At 42.4% G+C, this 18,016-nt stretch overlaps 1 protein-coding gene across 1 annotated transcript in view; it reads right to left on the reverse strand.

The window, feature by feature from the left end:
* Nucleotides 1–12,766: 12,766 nt before the first annotated feature.
* LOC120019831 (contactin-associated protein-like 2) overlaps nucleotides 12,767–18,016 on the reverse strand; it is a 58,552-nt gene continuing 53,302 nt past the window's right edge. The window contains exons 24-26 of the mRNA XM_038963245.1: nucleotides 17,176–17,406; nucleotides 15,893–15,967; nucleotides 12,767–15,564 (exon numbers count right to left, since the gene is read on the reverse strand). Of these exons, the coding sequence (XP_038819173.1) occupies nucleotides 15,365–15,564; nucleotides 15,893–15,967; nucleotides 17,176–17,406 (506 nt within the window). The 3' untranslated portion in view covers nucleotides 12,767–15,364. The remainder of the gene's footprint in view (nucleotides 15,565–15,892; nucleotides 15,968–17,175; nucleotides 17,407–18,016) is intronic.

Below are 18,016 nucleotides of genomic sequence, written 5' to 3' on the forward strand. Positions count from 1 at the left end.
CCAATACCTTGCCTTTGTTGTACTTAAGCCATTTTGCCACAACTTTAGAAGTATGCTTGGGGTCAATGTCCATTTGGAAGACCTATTTGCGACCAAGCTTTAACTTCCTGACTGATGTCTTGAGATGTTGCTTCAATATATCCACATAACTTTCCTTCCTCATGATTTTGTGAAGTGCATCAGTCCCTCCTGCAGCAAAGCATCCCCACAACATAATGCTGCCACCCCCGTGCTTCACGGTTGGGATGGTGTTCTTCGGCTTGAAAGCCTCCCCATTTTCCCTCCAAACATAACGATGGTCATTATGGCCAAACAGTTCTATTTTTGTTTCATCAGACCAGAGGACATTTCTCCAAAAAAGTAAGATCCTTGCCCCCATGTGCAGTTGCAAACCATAGTCTGTCTTTTTTATGGCGGTTTTGGAGCATTGGCTTCTTCCTTGCTGAGCGGCCTTTCAGGTTATGTCTATATAGGACTTGTTTTACTGTGGATATAGATACTTTTGTACCTGTTTCCTCCAGCATCTTCACACGGTCCTTTGCTGTTGTTCTGGGATTGATTTGCACTTTTCACACCAAAGTACCTTCATCTCTAGGAGACAGAACGCATCTCCTTCCTGAGCGGTGTGACGGCTGTGTGGTCCCATAGTGTTTATACTTGCGTACTATTCTTTGTACAGATGAACGTGGTACCTTCAGGTGTTTAGAAATTGCTCACAAGGATGAACCAGACTTGTGGAGGTCTACACATTTTTTCTGAGGTCTTGGCTGATTTCTTTTGATTTTCCCATGATGTCAAGCAGAAGGAGCACTGACTTTGAAGGTAGCCCTTGAAATACATCCACAGGTACTCCTCCAATTGACTCAAATTATGTCAATTAGCCTATCAGAAGCTTCTAAAGCCATGACATCATTTTCTGGAATTTTCCAAGCTGTTTAAAGGCACAGTCAACTTAGTGTATGTAAACTTCTGACCCACTGGAATTGTGATACAGTGAATGATAAGTGAAATAATCTGTCTGTAAACAATTGTTGGAAAAATGACTTAGTAAAAAGTCATGAAAGTAGATGAAAGTAGATGTCCCAACTGACTTACCAAAACTATAGTTTATTAACAAGAAATTTGTGGAGTGGTTAAAAAATTTGTTTTAATGACTTCAACCTAAGTGTATGTAAACTTCCGACTTCAACTGTACATCCAGCATCCAGCTCAGCGTTACATCCAGCAGGATGTAACTATGAGCTGGATGTAACGCACTTCATAATAAGAGTCCCCCAATTTATCATGCCAAAATAAAAGTCATGCCAGCATTACTGATTTTAAAATATGTCAAGCAAAAATGAAAGTCTTGCATTTCCAATTTGAAAATAAGTCCTGCGATTTCAGGTTTCAAAATAAAAGTCCCTCAATTGGAAATGTGAAAATAAATCCTGCAATTTCCTATTTCAAAATAAGAGTCCCTTGATTTGTCATGCCAAAATAAAAGTTTGTGCAATTTCCAATTTCAAAATAAGAGTCCCTTGCTTTGTCATTAACATAAGTAATGCAATTTCCAATGTCAAAATAATAGTACCTTGATTTATCGTATCAAAAAAAAGTTATATCATTTTTTCTTTTCAAAATAACAGTAAATTTCATTCCAAAATAAGTCCTGCATTTTCAATTTCAAAATAAGAGTCATGATTTGTCATGTATGTTTTTTTTATGTATGTTTTATTTCAATAGTAATATAAAGCCCCAGTGGAGAATGTCATAAAATTAATTGTCAAGGCACAGATATACAGTGCAGTGAAAAAGTATTTGCCACATTTCTAATTTTCTGTCTTTTTGCATATTTTTGATACTGAATGTTATCAGATCTTCAACCAAACCCGAATATTAGATATAGGAAACCTGAGTTTACAAAAAAATATATGCTTATTTGATTTATTTAATTAACAGTTATGCAACACCCTATTCCCCTGTGTGAAAAAGTATTTGCCCCCTTACACTCAATAACTGATTGTGCCACCTTTAACTGCAATGACTGCAACCAAATGCTTCCTGTATTTGTTGATCAGTCTCTCACATCGCTGTGGAGGAATTTTGGCCTATTCTTGCATGCAGATCTACTTTAACTTAATGACATTTGTGGGTTTTCAAGCATGAACTGCTTGTTTCAAGTCCTGTCACAACATCTTTGACTAGACCATTCCAAAACTTCAAATGTGTTGTTTTTTAGACATTTTCATGTAGACTTGAGTGTGTGTATTGGATCATTGTCTTGATGCACGACCCAGCTGTGCTTCAGCTTCAGCTCAGAGATGGAAGGCCTGACATTCTCTTGTAGAATTATCTGATACAGAGCAGAATTCAGGGTTCCTTCTATTAAGGCAAGCCGCCCAAGTCCTGAGGCAGCAAAGCATCCCCAAACCATCACTCTACCACCACCATTCTTGATCGTTGGTATAAGGTTCTTACTGTGGAATGCAGTGTTTGGTTTTCGCCAGTCATAATGGGACCCATACACTCATTATTGTAAGTCGCTCTGGATAAGAGTGTCTATTAAATTACTAAAATGTCAAATGTACTTTTGACTCATCTGCCCATAGAACATTCTTCCAAGAGTCTTAATAATCATCCAGATGCTTCCAGGTGCTTTTTGGCAAACTTGAGTCAACGTTTTGGACGAGATGGGTCCCATTATGTCTGCCGAAAAACCAAACACTGTCCCTATGTTTTGTTAATAGAAGAATTAAGGAATGTGAAGAACCAGCTTCTACCTTAACTGCTCACTTACCTGCCATGATGTTGTCCTGTGGGGTGAAGGCCACAATGAGTCCGTCGGGGGCCTGGTTGCCAGGCCTGTCAACTTCTTCCCCAACATCTGCTCCTGGCTCACCATCAGCTGTCGGGTTTCAGGGTAGTCTGTCGGGGTAGTCTGCCATACTAAAGTCTGGACTGCTGGGTGGCCAAGACACGAAGCTGGCCTGCAGGGGCTTCCCCAGGTCATCCTTCAGGCCTTTATGTAGTTTTTGGTGAACTGCTCATTGAGGATCATCTTATTCTGCAGCTGGGCATTCTCTTTAGCTGAGATCCTCTGGCCCAGTTTATTCAGCTTGCCCTCAGTCACTTTCACAATGCACTTGAGGAGCTGGTACAGGTGGAAGGGGGGCAGCAGGTCTGTCTGAACCGCAGCGATGGGGTTATCCTGTAGGGGGCTCAGGCACTGCTTACACGGCCACACAGGACAACAACCAGTTAGCTACAAGGTTGTACAATCCAATATTACAGTAATCATTACCTGTAACGCGTTGATGTCTTGTGCTGTTAACTGATGTCTAGTTGTCTTCTTGGATAGGGAATTAGCAAAGTTAGACCTATATTTACTGTTGGACTGACCTTTTGTTGAGGACGGGTGGAGGTGTTGTGATGTTGGTGGGTATTCTGTCTGGCTCTTGGGGAGGCAGGAGCGACGGAGAGATAGAGAGAGCCAGAGAGAGGGACAGAGAGAGCCAGAGAGACAGAGGACATGCTTGGAGAACACTTGCTTTTGCAATGTTAACATATGTTTCCCATGCCAATAAAGCCCTTGAATTGAATTTCATTTAATTGAGAGCCAGAGAAAGAGAGAGACAGAGAGAGAGCCAGAAAGAGAGAGTCAGAGAGGGAGAGCCAGAGAGAGAGAGGGCCAAAGAGAGAGAGAGAGAGACGGGGAGAGAGCCAGAGAGAGAGGAGAGAGAGACTAGACAAAGAGAGATAGAGAGAGACAGACATACAGACAGGAGAGAGAAACAGACAGACACAGAGTGGGCTGTGCATGATGTGACTCACCAGGGCCAGGTACCAGGATGTTCCGTTCTGAAAACTAGCCACTTTAGTCAGGAGGTCATCATTTAGCCTTCTCCTGTCCCTATCATCATCTTCACTGGAGGACGACTCCTTTTCATAATCCGCACTGAGGGGTTGAACAAGAGGGGCCATCAGTCAGAAACTCTACAGGTCAGAAACTACAGTCTCTGTCAGAACCTTTATTCTCAGTATAGAGCTCTATAGAAGATCAGAGCTTCATCAATCTCAAATGCCTACTATATATTGGAGCCAGTTCCAAATGTTCAACCGTAAATATTCATTACATTTTGTTAATCGTTATTATAACTGGTCATGGGAATATGTCCATCTATTTAACTATGTTGTAACATATAATGACTGTGTTCGAATGTATGCAGGCAAAGCATCTAAAGAAGCATGCATGCTGCAGACGAAATCCATACTCTAAAACCTTAAAATGTTATGTTTGTTCGGTCATAAGACCTAACATCCAAAGCCAGAAGAACACAGTGGTTCCACATGGCCAACTGCAGGTCAGCATTAAATTAACTTAAAACAGGGGGTAGAGGTGGGTTTAAAATAGAAGAAAAGAGGGGAAAGAGAAAAAAAGAAGAGTACATTTTATTTCTATTTTTCATTGAATATTTAAAACACACAATCTACTTGCAGTGAAGCCGCTCAACATCTACATCACATTCAGTCATCTAACAGACCCCCATCCAGAGCGACACACAGAAGCAACCAGGGTCAACGCCCTGCTCAAGGGCACGTCGATAGATCTCCCACAAGGTCAAAAACGGGAACCCGAATCAGCGACCCATCAGCCATCGGCCCAAGCTCCCAACCACCAGGCCACCAGCCCTCTAAGATCCCCCCCAACAGGGACCCCCTCCTAGATCCCCCCCCCCCCCCCATTTCTAATCCTCTAATGTTGTTATTTGATCTGATTTTAATAGCTAGCATTTCGCTGGCCATAACAAATAGATGTGGTGACAGCGGAATCCCTTGTTTAACTCCTCTTGACAATTCAAAACTCTCTGAGAAGTAGCCGCTATTTGCTATTTTACACCTGGGGTTGCTATACATTACTTTTACCCATTTTATAAGAGAATCACCGAAATTGAACAAATCCAGGCATTTATAATTAAATTTCGTTTTACTTTAGCATAGGCCGTTTCAAAATCCGCTATAAACACCAGGCCTGGCTTGTTAGATGTTTCATGTTGTTCTATTATTTCTGGTAGTTGTCGTATATTATCTCAAATTTATCGGCCATGTAAAAAACCTGTCTGATCAGGATTAACAATACCTGGTAAAACCTTTTTAATTCTGAGTGTGTTGTGGAAAATATTGAATCAAATACTTCTCAGATACCGGAGCTTGTGAATTCAAATAGACTTTATTACAGAGAGTAACAAAGCCGAGCAATTCCATGGAAGAACTAACTCTTCATTCTTAGTGCTTGGCTTTTATACAGTCTTACCCTTACATAACATCGTCACTCCACTTTATGAATCTTGTTGTCTTAGTTTCCATTCTCTTATTGGCTCAGACATTGGGGCATAGATTCTATTGGTGGCGTGACATGCATACTCCTACTGGTGCCTATCACTGATTAGCTAATGTTCCTGTCCAAAGGTCTTCATAAGTTCAGGCCATGTTGTCTATGTATATTTAACCCATGTGCGTGTCCAGTAGCCTTCACAAGATCAGATATGGCTCAGACCAGACACGTCTTGTTGGTTTACCTTGCCTCATTGTTAGTTGAGAATTATCTGTTAATTGAATGATTAGAATATTCCGCCCTGAAACATATAATTGTATGGAATTGATTAGAATGTATAAAATCATAATCAATAAATGTGTAGTCTTAGTCAGAATTAGGGTAAAACAATATGTCTTTATGGTATTTTAAACACAGACTGTCTGAGCTCGGTGCCGACCTGACTAGAGATTTGGGAGAGAACGGGGAGTACGTCTCAAGGACAAGGTCTCCCTAATCTCTGTCGGCTGGGTAGTGAGACAGTGTGTGCGTAGCAGGACATTGTGTGCGTCTGTTTGTGTGTATGTGTGTGCATATGGTTGTGTGAATGTGTGTGCGTGGGAGGTCAGTATAAAATGAATTGTTTTGTATTCTTGACGGCAGAACGTTCCCGTGAATAAACCTTTTTGACTATTCTAGCTGGGCCTCCGTCTGTTTCATTCGACCAGGATCTTACAAATTCTGGTTTGCAGACTGAGTAATATAATTAAATTGGGTTATGTACCTGGAGAACATAATTCTCTTATCACTCATCCACACAGATTCTGCTTACGTTCTGTTTTTTACATGTCCAATGGTCAATTCGATGTTGATCCAGCTTTGTACACTCACATGGGCTCAGCCTTCATTCTGTTAACACATGTCTAGTATTTAAACTTATATCGATTCTTCTTTCTACTTCAAAGAGAACAGTATAGGTTACTGAAAATCACCAGATGACTGGAAAATTCTCCCACATAATCCCCACTATGGAACTGTCACAGTTCCACACAACAAAAATGTCCAGGAAGGGGAGCACCTTCTGTAATGCTATTGAGGCAATCTACCTCTCATTCATTTCAACAACCTTGAATCCAGTTTCTCATTCACACTGGTGAGTCAGGACCAAACATCTCCTTGTACATATAGTGTTAAAGCATGTGCATTTCTTAGCCTTACCTGAGGTTATCTCAGTTGAATACAAGAAAAATAGTAAACAATAAAATCAATGAACTAAACATCCTAAACCCTTATAATGTCATTCTCAATATGATACCTCAACATATTGCCCTTTGTCACAGACACCTCTCTAACTATTTTTGACATAAGTGAAAAACCTGTTAGAAGATTGAGGACAAACCCTATGTCACATACATGTCTAGGTGAAAAGATATTCAGAAGGTCTAACATAATTTAGCATTCAAATCAAATCAAATCAAATTGTATTTGTCACATACACATGGTTAGCAGATGTTAATGCGAGTGTAGCGAAATGCTTGTTCTTCTAGTTCCGACCATGCAGTAATATCTAACAAGTAATCTAACAATTTCACAACAACTACCTTATACACACAAGTGTAAAGGAATGAATAAGAATATGTACATAAAAAAATAAATGGATGAGCGATGGCCGAACAGCATAGGCAAGATGCCGGAATCAGCCTTCACATTTTTCTTGCCGGGAAGATAGGTGACGGTGAAGTTGAAGTTGAATCTGGTGAAGAAGAGTGCCCAGCGAGCATGTCTGGGGTTGAGCCTCTTAGCACTTCTTAAGTACTCCAAATTGCGGTGGTCGGAAAGGACAAGGAATGGGTGATAAGCTCCCTCTAACCAGTGGCGCCACTCTTCGACAGCCAATTTAATGGCAAGGAGCTCTCGGTTCCCGGCGTCATAGTTCCTCTCAGCGGGTGACAGTTCCTTGGAAAAGAAGCCACATGAGTGTAATTTGGAAGGTGTCCCGACACACTGAGAGAGAACTGCTCCCACACCAACCTCGGATGCATCCACCTCCAGAACAAAAGGACGGGTAGGATCTGGCTGCCTAAGGATGGGTGCGGAGGTGAAGAGGCGTTTCAAGGTCTCAAATACAGTAAGGGTGGTGTCGGTCCATTGGAGGGTACGGGTTTTTTGACTGGTGAGAGCTGAAAGAGGAGCGGTTGTGCTGCTGCAGTTTTGGATGAACGGGCGGTAGTAGTTGGATAATCCTAGGAAACGTTGTAGTTCCTTTACGGTGGTAGGTTTGGGCCAGTTAAGCACGGCCATGACTTTGCCTTCGTCCATGTTTTTTTAATAAATGTATTATTTTTTTTAAATTTATTTTGAAATGTTGAAACCCCCATTTTGAAACCCCCTTTTTTCTCCCCAATTTCATGGTATCCAATTGTTAGTAGTTACTGTCTTGTCTCATCGCTACAACTCCCGTACGGACTCGGGAGAGGCTAAGGTCGAGATCCATGCATCCTCCGAAACACAACCCAACCTAGCCGCACTGCTTCTTAACACAGCGCGCATCCAACCCAGAAGCCAGCCGCACCAATGTGTTGGAGGAAACACTGTACACCTAGCAACCTGGTCAGCGTGAACTGCGCCCGGCCCGCCACAGGAGTCGCTAGTGCGCGATGAGACAAGGATATCCCTGCCGGCCAAACCCTCCCTAACCCGGACGACGCCAGGCCAATTGTGCGCCGCCCCATGGTGAGCCTGGGCTCGAACCCAGAGTCTCTGGTGGCACAGCTAGCACTGCGATGCAGTGCCTTAGACCACTGCGCCACCCGGGAGGCCCCGCCTTCATCCATGTTGACCCTTCCTGGTGTCAGCACGAACCCTAGGAAGGTTACCGTAGTAACGTGAAAGGTGCTCTTCTCAGCCTTGACATAAAGAGGGTGGTCCTGTAGCTGTTGGAGGACCTTTTGCACATGCTGTACGTGTTCTGCAAAGGAGTGAGAGTAGATCAAGATATCGTCAATATACACAATGAGGAACTGGTTGATCATGTCCAGGAAAACTTCATTCGTGAAGGACTGGAAGACTGCGGGAGCATTGGTGAGACCGTAGGGCATAACCAGGTATTCGTAGTGACCCCTAGTGGTGATAAACGCCGTCTTCCACTCATCATCACTTCAGATACGGACCAGGTTGTAAGCACTACGCAGGTCCAGTTTGGAGAAGATGGTAGACTAGTGCAGCCAGAATCAGAAGAGGAGGGAAGCGATTCTTGATGGTAAGGTCATTGAGGGGTTGGTAATCTATGCAGGGACGGAGACTACCATCCTTTTTTTTCAAAAAATAAACTGGATGCAGCCAAAGACATGGATGGACGGATGAATCCCATGTCGAGAGCCTCTTCTATATAGGTGTCCATAGCCTCATTCTCTGGGATGGACAAGGGGTAGATCCGACCATTAGAGGGCGATGGCCCAGGAAGGAGGTTGATCGCGCAGTCCTCCAGGCGATGAGGGGGCAGAATGGACGCCTTTTTCTTGCTGAAGACACTCAGGAACTGGGCATATACAGTTGGGATGTGGGTTGGAATGGCAGACTCTGATCCTTCTGTAGAGGTGGCTCAACATGGTAGACTGAAGCAGTGCTTAAACAGACGGGAGACCATGACAGCAGTTCCCCTTGCCACCAGGAGATGGCAGGGTCATGAAGGCTTAGCCAGGGGTGACCGAGGATGATGGGTTCTATAGGTGAAGACAACACCATTAACTGAGTGAAGGAGGCCAATCAGAGGCCAATCAGAAGGGTGATACTTTCGGGTCATGCTAGTCACAAGACCAGTTCCGAGAGGTTGTCCATCCAGCGCACTCATTCTAAAGGGAGGATTAACAGGGATTAGCTTGACCCTTAACTGTTGTGCCAATTGTTTGTCGATGAAATTTCCTGCAGCCCCCAAGTCCACTAGTCCCTCCACAAACTGAGTGACCCCATTAACAGAAAGAAGTGCCGCGGCCGAGATGCATGGGTTCGGGGCTATTGGACCGTGGTGGACGAGAGAAGGGAGTGGAAGACTCGCAGGCCATGAGCGACTGTATAGGTCTGCGGTCCACCAGTAGGTTGCCAATGTATATAGACATCCGGATATATTAGTTCAGGTCCGTTAAATCTCCTCTGCAGGCCAGTTTGGTCTGTAACTCCCAATTAAGACCCCTCTGGTAGACTGTAAGGAGAGCTGGTTCACTCCATCCACAGCCGGCAGCCATGGTACGGACCTCAAAGGACATACTCAGTGGTGGAGCGACGGCCCTGTCGCAGCTCACATAACAGGTCCCCTGTGTAATGACCTGAAACTGAATGGTCGAACACCTCCTTGAAGAGGGCGTGGAAACGTGATTCAGAGGACAGATCAGAACTTTGAGTGGCCCACAAGGCTGTGACCCAATCCAGAGTTTTGCCTGTGAGTAGGGTGATTACGAAGTCCACCCTGTCTTCGTCAGAGGTGAAGTCAACTGGGTGATGGTCTATGTACAGGTTACACTGCATGAGAAATCCTTGACATTTCCCTGGGGAGCCGTCGTATTTATTAGGCATGGAAATGGGGGAGATGAACGAGAGGAGGCTGTGGCACCTGATATGGGTGAAGCAGGAATGGACTGGCGAAGGAGGTCGCAGAGTTCACCGATTCGTTCCTCATGTCGGGTCAGACGTAGCTGCAGCTCTGCTGAATCCATCTGTCGTTTTTGGTGAGGTATTCTGTAACGAACACGAAGGGAGACAGAGAGCTGGTTTCAAGCGCAGGGCGCAGCAGGTGTTTATTGCAAAGGACCGCAAGAGGAGGCAGGTAGCTGGGTCCAGGGGCAGGCAGAAGGTCATACACAGAGGGTCCAAAAGGGCAACAGTACAGGCAGGGAAAAGGCTAGTAACGTAGTCCGGGAGATCAGGCAATAGGTAGATAACAGGAAATCCGATAGGCTAAAGTACAAGCAGGGAATAGGCAAAAGGCATCGTTAGTGAGAGCACACTTCTCCAATGTGCCAGTGGCCATCGAAGGTGAGCATTTACCCACTGAAGTCGGTTACGGTTTCTGACAGTTTGTGCAGAAATTCTTCGCTTGAGCAAACCCATAATTTCATCAGCTGTCTGGGTGGCTGGTCTCAGATGATCCGCAGGTGAAGAAGCCGGATGTGGAGGTCCTGGGCTGCCGTGGTAACACGTGGTCTGCGGGTGTGAGGCTAGTTGGATGTACTGCCAAATTCTCTAAAATGTCATTGGAGGTGGCGTAGGGTAGAGAAATTAACATTAAATTATCTGGCAACAGCTCTCGTGGACATTCCTGCAGTCAGCACGCCAATTGCACACTCCCTCAAAACTTGAGACATCTGTGACATTGTGTTGTGTAACAAAACTGCACATTTTAGAGAAATAAGCATATGGAAAAATTCTGGGATCTTTTATTTCAGCTCATGAAACATGTGACCAACACATTACATGTTACGTTTATATATTTTTTTCAGTGTATTTGCCTTCCTTGCTGTAACCCAAACCCTTGCAACACCATCAAAGTCGGCGCGCTGTTGACCTGACAACGTTGGCTGACGCAGATCGTACCTTCACTCAACTGAGTTCGGCCCTATCCGTGGTGCCAGCTAGGAAGCCTACCAGATACAATGCCACCACAGAGTTTATATTCTACAAGCGCGGCTAACTGCTTTCTGAGGTCAAGTGTTAAATATATGAAAAATATAATTCCACGGCTTTAGAATATAACCAGTTACACTACAAATCCCAGCATGCAATGCTCCACTGGCTAAAGTTTGCAATTAGCAAGCCCAGCCAAAGTCTAAATATACATGCCATTCCACATTTATTTGGGGTTGTATTCATGTTATAATGCTCATATAATGCTCAATATATGATCATACCATTGTCACCAATCAACGCATTACACTCAAAATAATTCAAATTCAGATGCTGATCTGGTTGACAACACTAGCTAGCTAAATTGGCTAGCTAACCAAACCCATTATTATGGTTAGCTAGTATGCTAGCTAGCACAAAATAATTATTTCCAACGATAATAGCCAAGTTTGTTTGGGGAGTTTCTCCCATTCTTCTCTGCATATCCTCTCAAGCTCTGTCAGGTTGGATGGGGAGCGTCACTGCACAGCTATTTTCAAGTCTTTCCAGAGATTTCAGATCGGGTTCAAGTCCGGGCTCTGGCTGGACAACTCAAGGACATTCAGAGACTTGTCCCGAAGCCACTCGTGTGTTGTCCTGTTGGAAGGTGAACTTTCGCCCCAGTTTGAGGTCTTGGTCACTCTGAAGCAGGTTTTCATGAAGGATCTCTCTGTACTTTGCTCCGTTCATCTTTCCCTCGATCCTGACTAGTCTCCTAGTCCCTGCCGCTGAAAAACATCCCCACAGCATGATGCTACCACCCCCATGCTTCACCGTAGGGATGGTATTGGCCAGGTGATGAGTGGTCCCTGAATTTCTCCAGATGTGACGCTTGGCATTCAGGACAAGAGTTCAATCTTGGTTTCATCAGACCAGAGAATCTTGTTTCTCATGGTCTGAGAGTCCTTTAGGTGCCTTTTGGCAAACTCCAAGCAGGCTTTCGAGTGCCTTTTACTGAGGAGTGGCTTCCGTCTGACCCCTCTACCATAAAGGCCTGATTGGTGGAGTGCTGCAGAGATGGTTGTCTTTCTGGACGCTTCTTCCATCTCCACAGAGGAACTCTGGAGCTCTGTCAGTGACCATCGGGGTGTTGGTCACCTCCCTGACCAAGGCACTTCTCATCCGATTGCTCAGTTTGGCCAGGCGGCCAGCTCTAGGAAGAGTCTTGGTGTTCCCAAACTTCTTCCATTTAAGAATGTTGGAGGCCACTGTGTTCTTGGGGACCTTCAATGCTGCAGAAATGTTTTGGTACCCTTCCCCAGATCTTTGCCTCGACACAATCCTGTCTCGGAGCTCTACAGACTTTACTGGCTTTACTCTGACATATACTGTCAACAGTGGGACCTTATATAGACATGTGTGTACATTTCCAAATCATGTCCAATCAATTGAATTTACCATAGGTGGACTTCAATTCAGTTGTAGAAACACCTCAAGGATGATCAATGGAAACAAGATGCACCTGAGCTCAATTTCAAGTCTGAATACTTATGTAAATAAGGTATTTGTTTTTTATTTTTAATACATTTGCAAACATTTCTAAAAACCTGTTTTTGCTTTGTCATTATGGTGTATTGTGTGTAGATTGATGACGAAAACATTTATTTAATCCATTTTAGAATAAAGCTGCAACACAACAAAATTTAGAAAAAGTGAAGGGGTCTGAATAATTTCTGAATGCACTGTAGGTGTCGGGAGAGGGCGCACGTTCTGATAGGGAGGCATCTGATGAAAAACCAACTACACTCTGTATGGCAAGGCTTGTTTAATGTTTTATATTAAGACAAAATCACATTACATATGCAATCTCAGGCCTGACATACAATACTGAACTAAAATAACACAAAATGAAGTTGTAAAATCTTTCATTTTGGGGAACATGATCTCAAGCCACTGTAAAAGACAATTTCAACAATATATGTTTTTCACACAGAATATCAAAAAGAAAACTGCCATTTAATTATAATTGCAATGAAATAAATGTAAATATATTATAAAAAGACTGTTGCACGTCATCCCTCAGATAAGAAATGTACAAAATATTTCCAAAGAATTCATGTAAAATAAATTGTACTGCTATGTGGTACTGTTTTTAGTTTAATTGTCATGCTGCTAATGAAAAGAAAAACGATAATCAAGCAATGGAATTTGAAATCCGATGCCAATCATTCATTTGACAAAAGTGGTAAACCAACATAACAAAAAAAAATCTCCATAATATCAGTATGCTATATTATGCTTTATTATATCCTATGCTATAATATTATATATTATGAACTGTGACGTGTTAGATATTCTAATGAAATGTAAGATCATGCTTTCTCATAAAGTGTTGCTCTACAGTGAATGGATGTCCTCTGATCATTTTGGTTTATAGAATATTAAGGTATATTGTGTTTCAGTTGCAACTTGACTATTAGCACATACAGTGATGAACAACCAATGTTTTGCTAACCCTTAATAACAATAAACCAAAATGTACCATTGTGAGATGTAGACAGAGATTTACATGTTGATTCAAAACAATAGCCTACATGACAAAATAGCAACAAAAAAAATGTGAAGAAATTACCTAATAATAACAGCTTTGCTTATGTGTTCAGTGATGCAATTTAAGCGATTTTATCATCCGATTCAGATTGCTGTGGGCATGTGGGACACTGACATTATATGTAAGGATACATTCTGTTTGCAAAATACTGTAACAGCCTTCAACAGTAACAGCTAATCATTTTATGTTCATTTGAGAGGTTTTCACTACAGTCTCTCATGCTGTCTACATTCCCCTTAGCTCCCCTAATCCTCCAGTTCTTCTCTTCAGCACACACTGTGTTGTCTGTGTAATGCTACTCTGAATTAATCACAGCAATTCCCAAACCACATGATGTGAATATGAGAATCTTAACATGGGGAAAGGCTGACAGTCTTGTTGGCACTTGTAACAGAAAAACGTTTAATATTGTGGGTTATTCTGACTTACTGGGTGAAAATGGTTATCTTATGACTAAGGAAATAAAATGATTAGACATAAAACATACAACCCCACTGTACTCAAACAAACAAATCAAATAACACCTATAGAACACAGGAGGTTGGTGGCACCTTAATTGGGGAGGACAGGCTCCTGGTAATGGCTCGAGCAGAATTAGAATTGTATCAAATACATCAAACACATGGTGTCCATGTGTTTGGGGACATTCCATTCACTCCGTTTTTGGCCATTATCATGAGCCATTCTCCCCTCAGCAGCCTCCTGTGCTATAGAACTATACACATTGATACCAACAAAGGCATAGAAGTTCAGGCATTAGTTAAGCGTGTGTATAGTGTATCACTGCCCATGGAGCTGAAGTTAAGCCACGTTCTTTCCTTTTCCTTTTAGCCACCATTATAAATACATCCCTATTGGCCATACAGTATTTATTTTGTTCAATATTCAGGGTACAGTCAGTGTGCCCAGAATGAAATAGTCCAAAACTGAAAGCAGAGCGGCTGAATCTTGAAGGCACATTGGATATTGTCATTACTATAAGTAACATGATGCTTGTTTGTACAATAAACCTTTTCATGACAATATCATAGCAATTCCCTCTCAAAAATCACAATGTCGCCAAATGTGAACCTGTCATATCATGCCAGAAACCAATTTTTCCAAGAAGAGCCATCATCATATGTAGCAAGACCGGGGAAACAGATAAAGCATGCTGAATAATTTGGCACCCCGGAAAATTATCTGCAAGATAAAAGACACATTTGTGAGGAAATACCAGTGCTACTGTGTGGAATGGTGCAATGAAGGGATGCCATAGTTGTGTAGCATGCCATTGTATTCTACACATAATAAGGACTGCAGTGCAATCAAACCAATACATTACAATGCAATACAATCAAATATCAGTGACATAAACCTTAATGTGTTTTTTAATCTGTGCAGGGATATTATTTTCCAGAGCATTTTGTCACTAAGCAACTCACTTGGTACTCATTTGGCAGCAAAGGAACTAGAAGTGTACAGTATGTGCTTGACCCATTAAATGCAGGCATAAACATCTCTACAATCAAAGCTCAAAACATTAAGACATATCATCAACTGTAATGCAAAAAATAAATACAAAAAGTGATATCGTTTAAAAAAAATCTCAGTCCAGGTGATGCTGTAGTTGTAATAATGGCTCTATGTGAATGACTGATATCATGTTGCCAAAACTCCTCCAACTCCTCACGCAATGTAAATACATTATAGACAAGCCAGCCAATGCACACATCTAGTCCATGGGGAAATCTTCCTATGCCCCATTTACACATTATTCATTCATCATCCTCATCATCATCATCAAAGAAAGCCTTGTCCTCACACAGCGAAGTGTGAAGAGCAATGGGCACACCATTGACCAGTACCAAAATGTGAATGTCTGATTAAATGAACCATTCCTTCTTGCTCTCATCAATGGTTTCTGTGAAGGCTGGGTCATTGACAATGATGGCTGCATCGGCACAGTCCGCAGACTCCGCCCCTTTGGCCTCATTGGTGTGGTAGGAGCCCTTGTGACGGAACATATGGCGAATAAGGAACACCAGGGTGCAGAGGATGGTGAAGATGACCACAGCAATGATACCTACAAGTATAAAGGACATTATGAGGTACATAACAATGTGTTCTTTTGAAAAATCGATTACTGGATTTGACCCTTTTCTATTTATTTTCCTTTTTTATATATTGAATACTGCATTGTTGAGGAAGAGCTTGCAAGTAAGCATTTCACTGTACTGTTTGCACCTGCTGTATCCTGTGCACGTGAGAAATACACTTTGATAAGGGCTTGTAAGTAAGCATTTCATGGTATTCGGCGCATGTGACAAATAAAATGTAATTTCATTTAATTTGACCTTTAAAAGCCTCAACAACCCTGTATAGTAGGTGAGTTGATTACTGCCCCTATTCACCTCCAATAATTGCAGCGTTCCGATCAACTCCATCCCGGCTAACTCTTTCCTCGTTGAATGGGAATACAGCACCAGCTGAAAAAGGAAACAAAAACGGATCAACCACAAAATAACCAAACAATGCTAAAAAAATGTAAATGCTATGACACATTTTTTACAGAGACAGAATATGTCAATTGTAAACTGGCACACTTTGGCATCTGATTATAAAAAAAAACAGGACAGGCGATAAATATAGCATGCCGTATATGCACAGTGTGTGAGTCATGGGGGGAAGTAGGCGTGGGCTGAGTCGAGAGGGGCAGTCTGTTCTTTTCATCAGGCATCTCTGTGGGCACTCTAGTCCATTTGAGTGGATTCTGCAGAATATGTGCAAATCTCTCATCACATATCACCGCCCCCAAAATACACATACGCACACGCACACACAGTGGAGCAGGGATCATAGATGCCTCTTACAGGGAGCTGATCTGTTGCCTTTGGAGCACTATGCAAGGCTCAGATCAAATGATACAAAGATTCTTCCTCTTATTCTCATGTTTTTCATCCAAAGCTCTCTTAGTAAAAGTCAGAATATCAATAGTGTAACAATCTATAACTAGTCCCATTAGGCCTCGCTGTGGGACAATTGAAATTGTTTATATTAATCCTTACTAAAGCAGTACCACTAAAACGATTCATCTGATTTATTGAAACCTCATATGCCTCCATAGGTTAAACATACAAATAGTCACTTAGAGTCCCTGAGGGATAACATTTCATACAGAGCAGACCATTCCCAGAGCAGGCAGGAGATAGATATTGTGTTCCCAGTAATGGAGAGATTAAGAGAAGAGAGGGTGAGTGGCTGGGCAGCAATAGATCTCATGTATCTGGAAAGCTCATTCCTTTGTGTCCAGAGAACACACACAGGATCAATACACTGACCCAGTGATAACCATCCTGTAGACCTATCCACAGGAGCTAAACAGCACAGCACATGGGTTTAAATGGTTCAATAGCTGAAGAAGAAAAATACCACTATTAAATATCATGCCTTGAAGTTTTAATTAAATGTCAAATCTCTTTGGAGGACTGAGTGGACTGCTGGTGCTGCTAGTTGACCACTGACAATATATCTACTGTAAAGGACTACTTTTAAAATGCAGTATTCAAGATGATGGTATCGAGATGTAAATAAACACAACAATTCAATAGAATAGAATAAAATCCCATGATATGAATAAATGCTTCCATTGGTGGGACAATTAAAGGGGATAGATAGAAACACAGATTTACTGTACCTGAGTCCAGGTGCCAGGGGTCATTGGCAGCAGCCATGGGTGAAATGGTGAGAGGAGATGCCCCGCAGTTGGACTCCACTAGAATGCCCTGGGTGGTCACTGGGGCGACGATGCCAGACCTCAGTGCTGCCTTCAGAGGGGCGATGTTGTTGAACTGAACTCTGGACAGACAGCCAACAAACCCTGGGGTGTTGTACTTCTCTATGAGGACTGGGTCAATCTGGCCAGTTTCTGATTAAAACAAAGGAAACAGAAAAACCATCACAGTACTTCTTGATTAGATAGGAGTTCTTCTTGGAGCTGCTGACTGATGCTGCCTGACCACTTAATACTGGTCTACCACCACGATGCACTACTACTCAGCACAACACTGAAAGCCTCACCAGTTTGATTTATGTTCACTTGAACCTAGTCTCTGGTTGGTGATACTGTATTCTCTGTCCCTAGCTTCCCCCAGACAGGCAACTACTGTAGAGACTCCTACTGCAGATATGTTATACTCCAGGGAAAACAGAGTATCCAATTCTTTTGCAATATGTTATTCTCCAAGGCAGATAAAGAAGAGTAATTTCACGGTTACATGTAAGAAGGATGTTTCATATGCCCCCAAGTTGAAAAGACAAACACATCCTGTTTGGAACATTGGCCATGCATTATCTTTACTTTTCAGAAAACACATTGCAATATCTACAGAAAAAGAATTCACCATCTTAGGCCAGTCAGAGAGCTACAGTGACAATGTTTGTTAAAAACAACATAGGCCTACATTGCATGAAAAGGAAATGACAAAAAATATAAATATATCTGAAACAAAGAGTTACAACAACAACACAAGGTCAAG

The sequence above is a fragment of the Salvelinus namaycush genome, chromosome 25 (genome assembly GCF_016432855.1).
Source record: "Salvelinus namaycush isolate Seneca chromosome 25, SaNama_1.0, whole genome shotgun sequence".
Taxonomy (NCBI): Eukaryota; Metazoa; Chordata; class Actinopteri; order Salmoniformes; family Salmonidae; genus Salvelinus; species Salvelinus namaycush.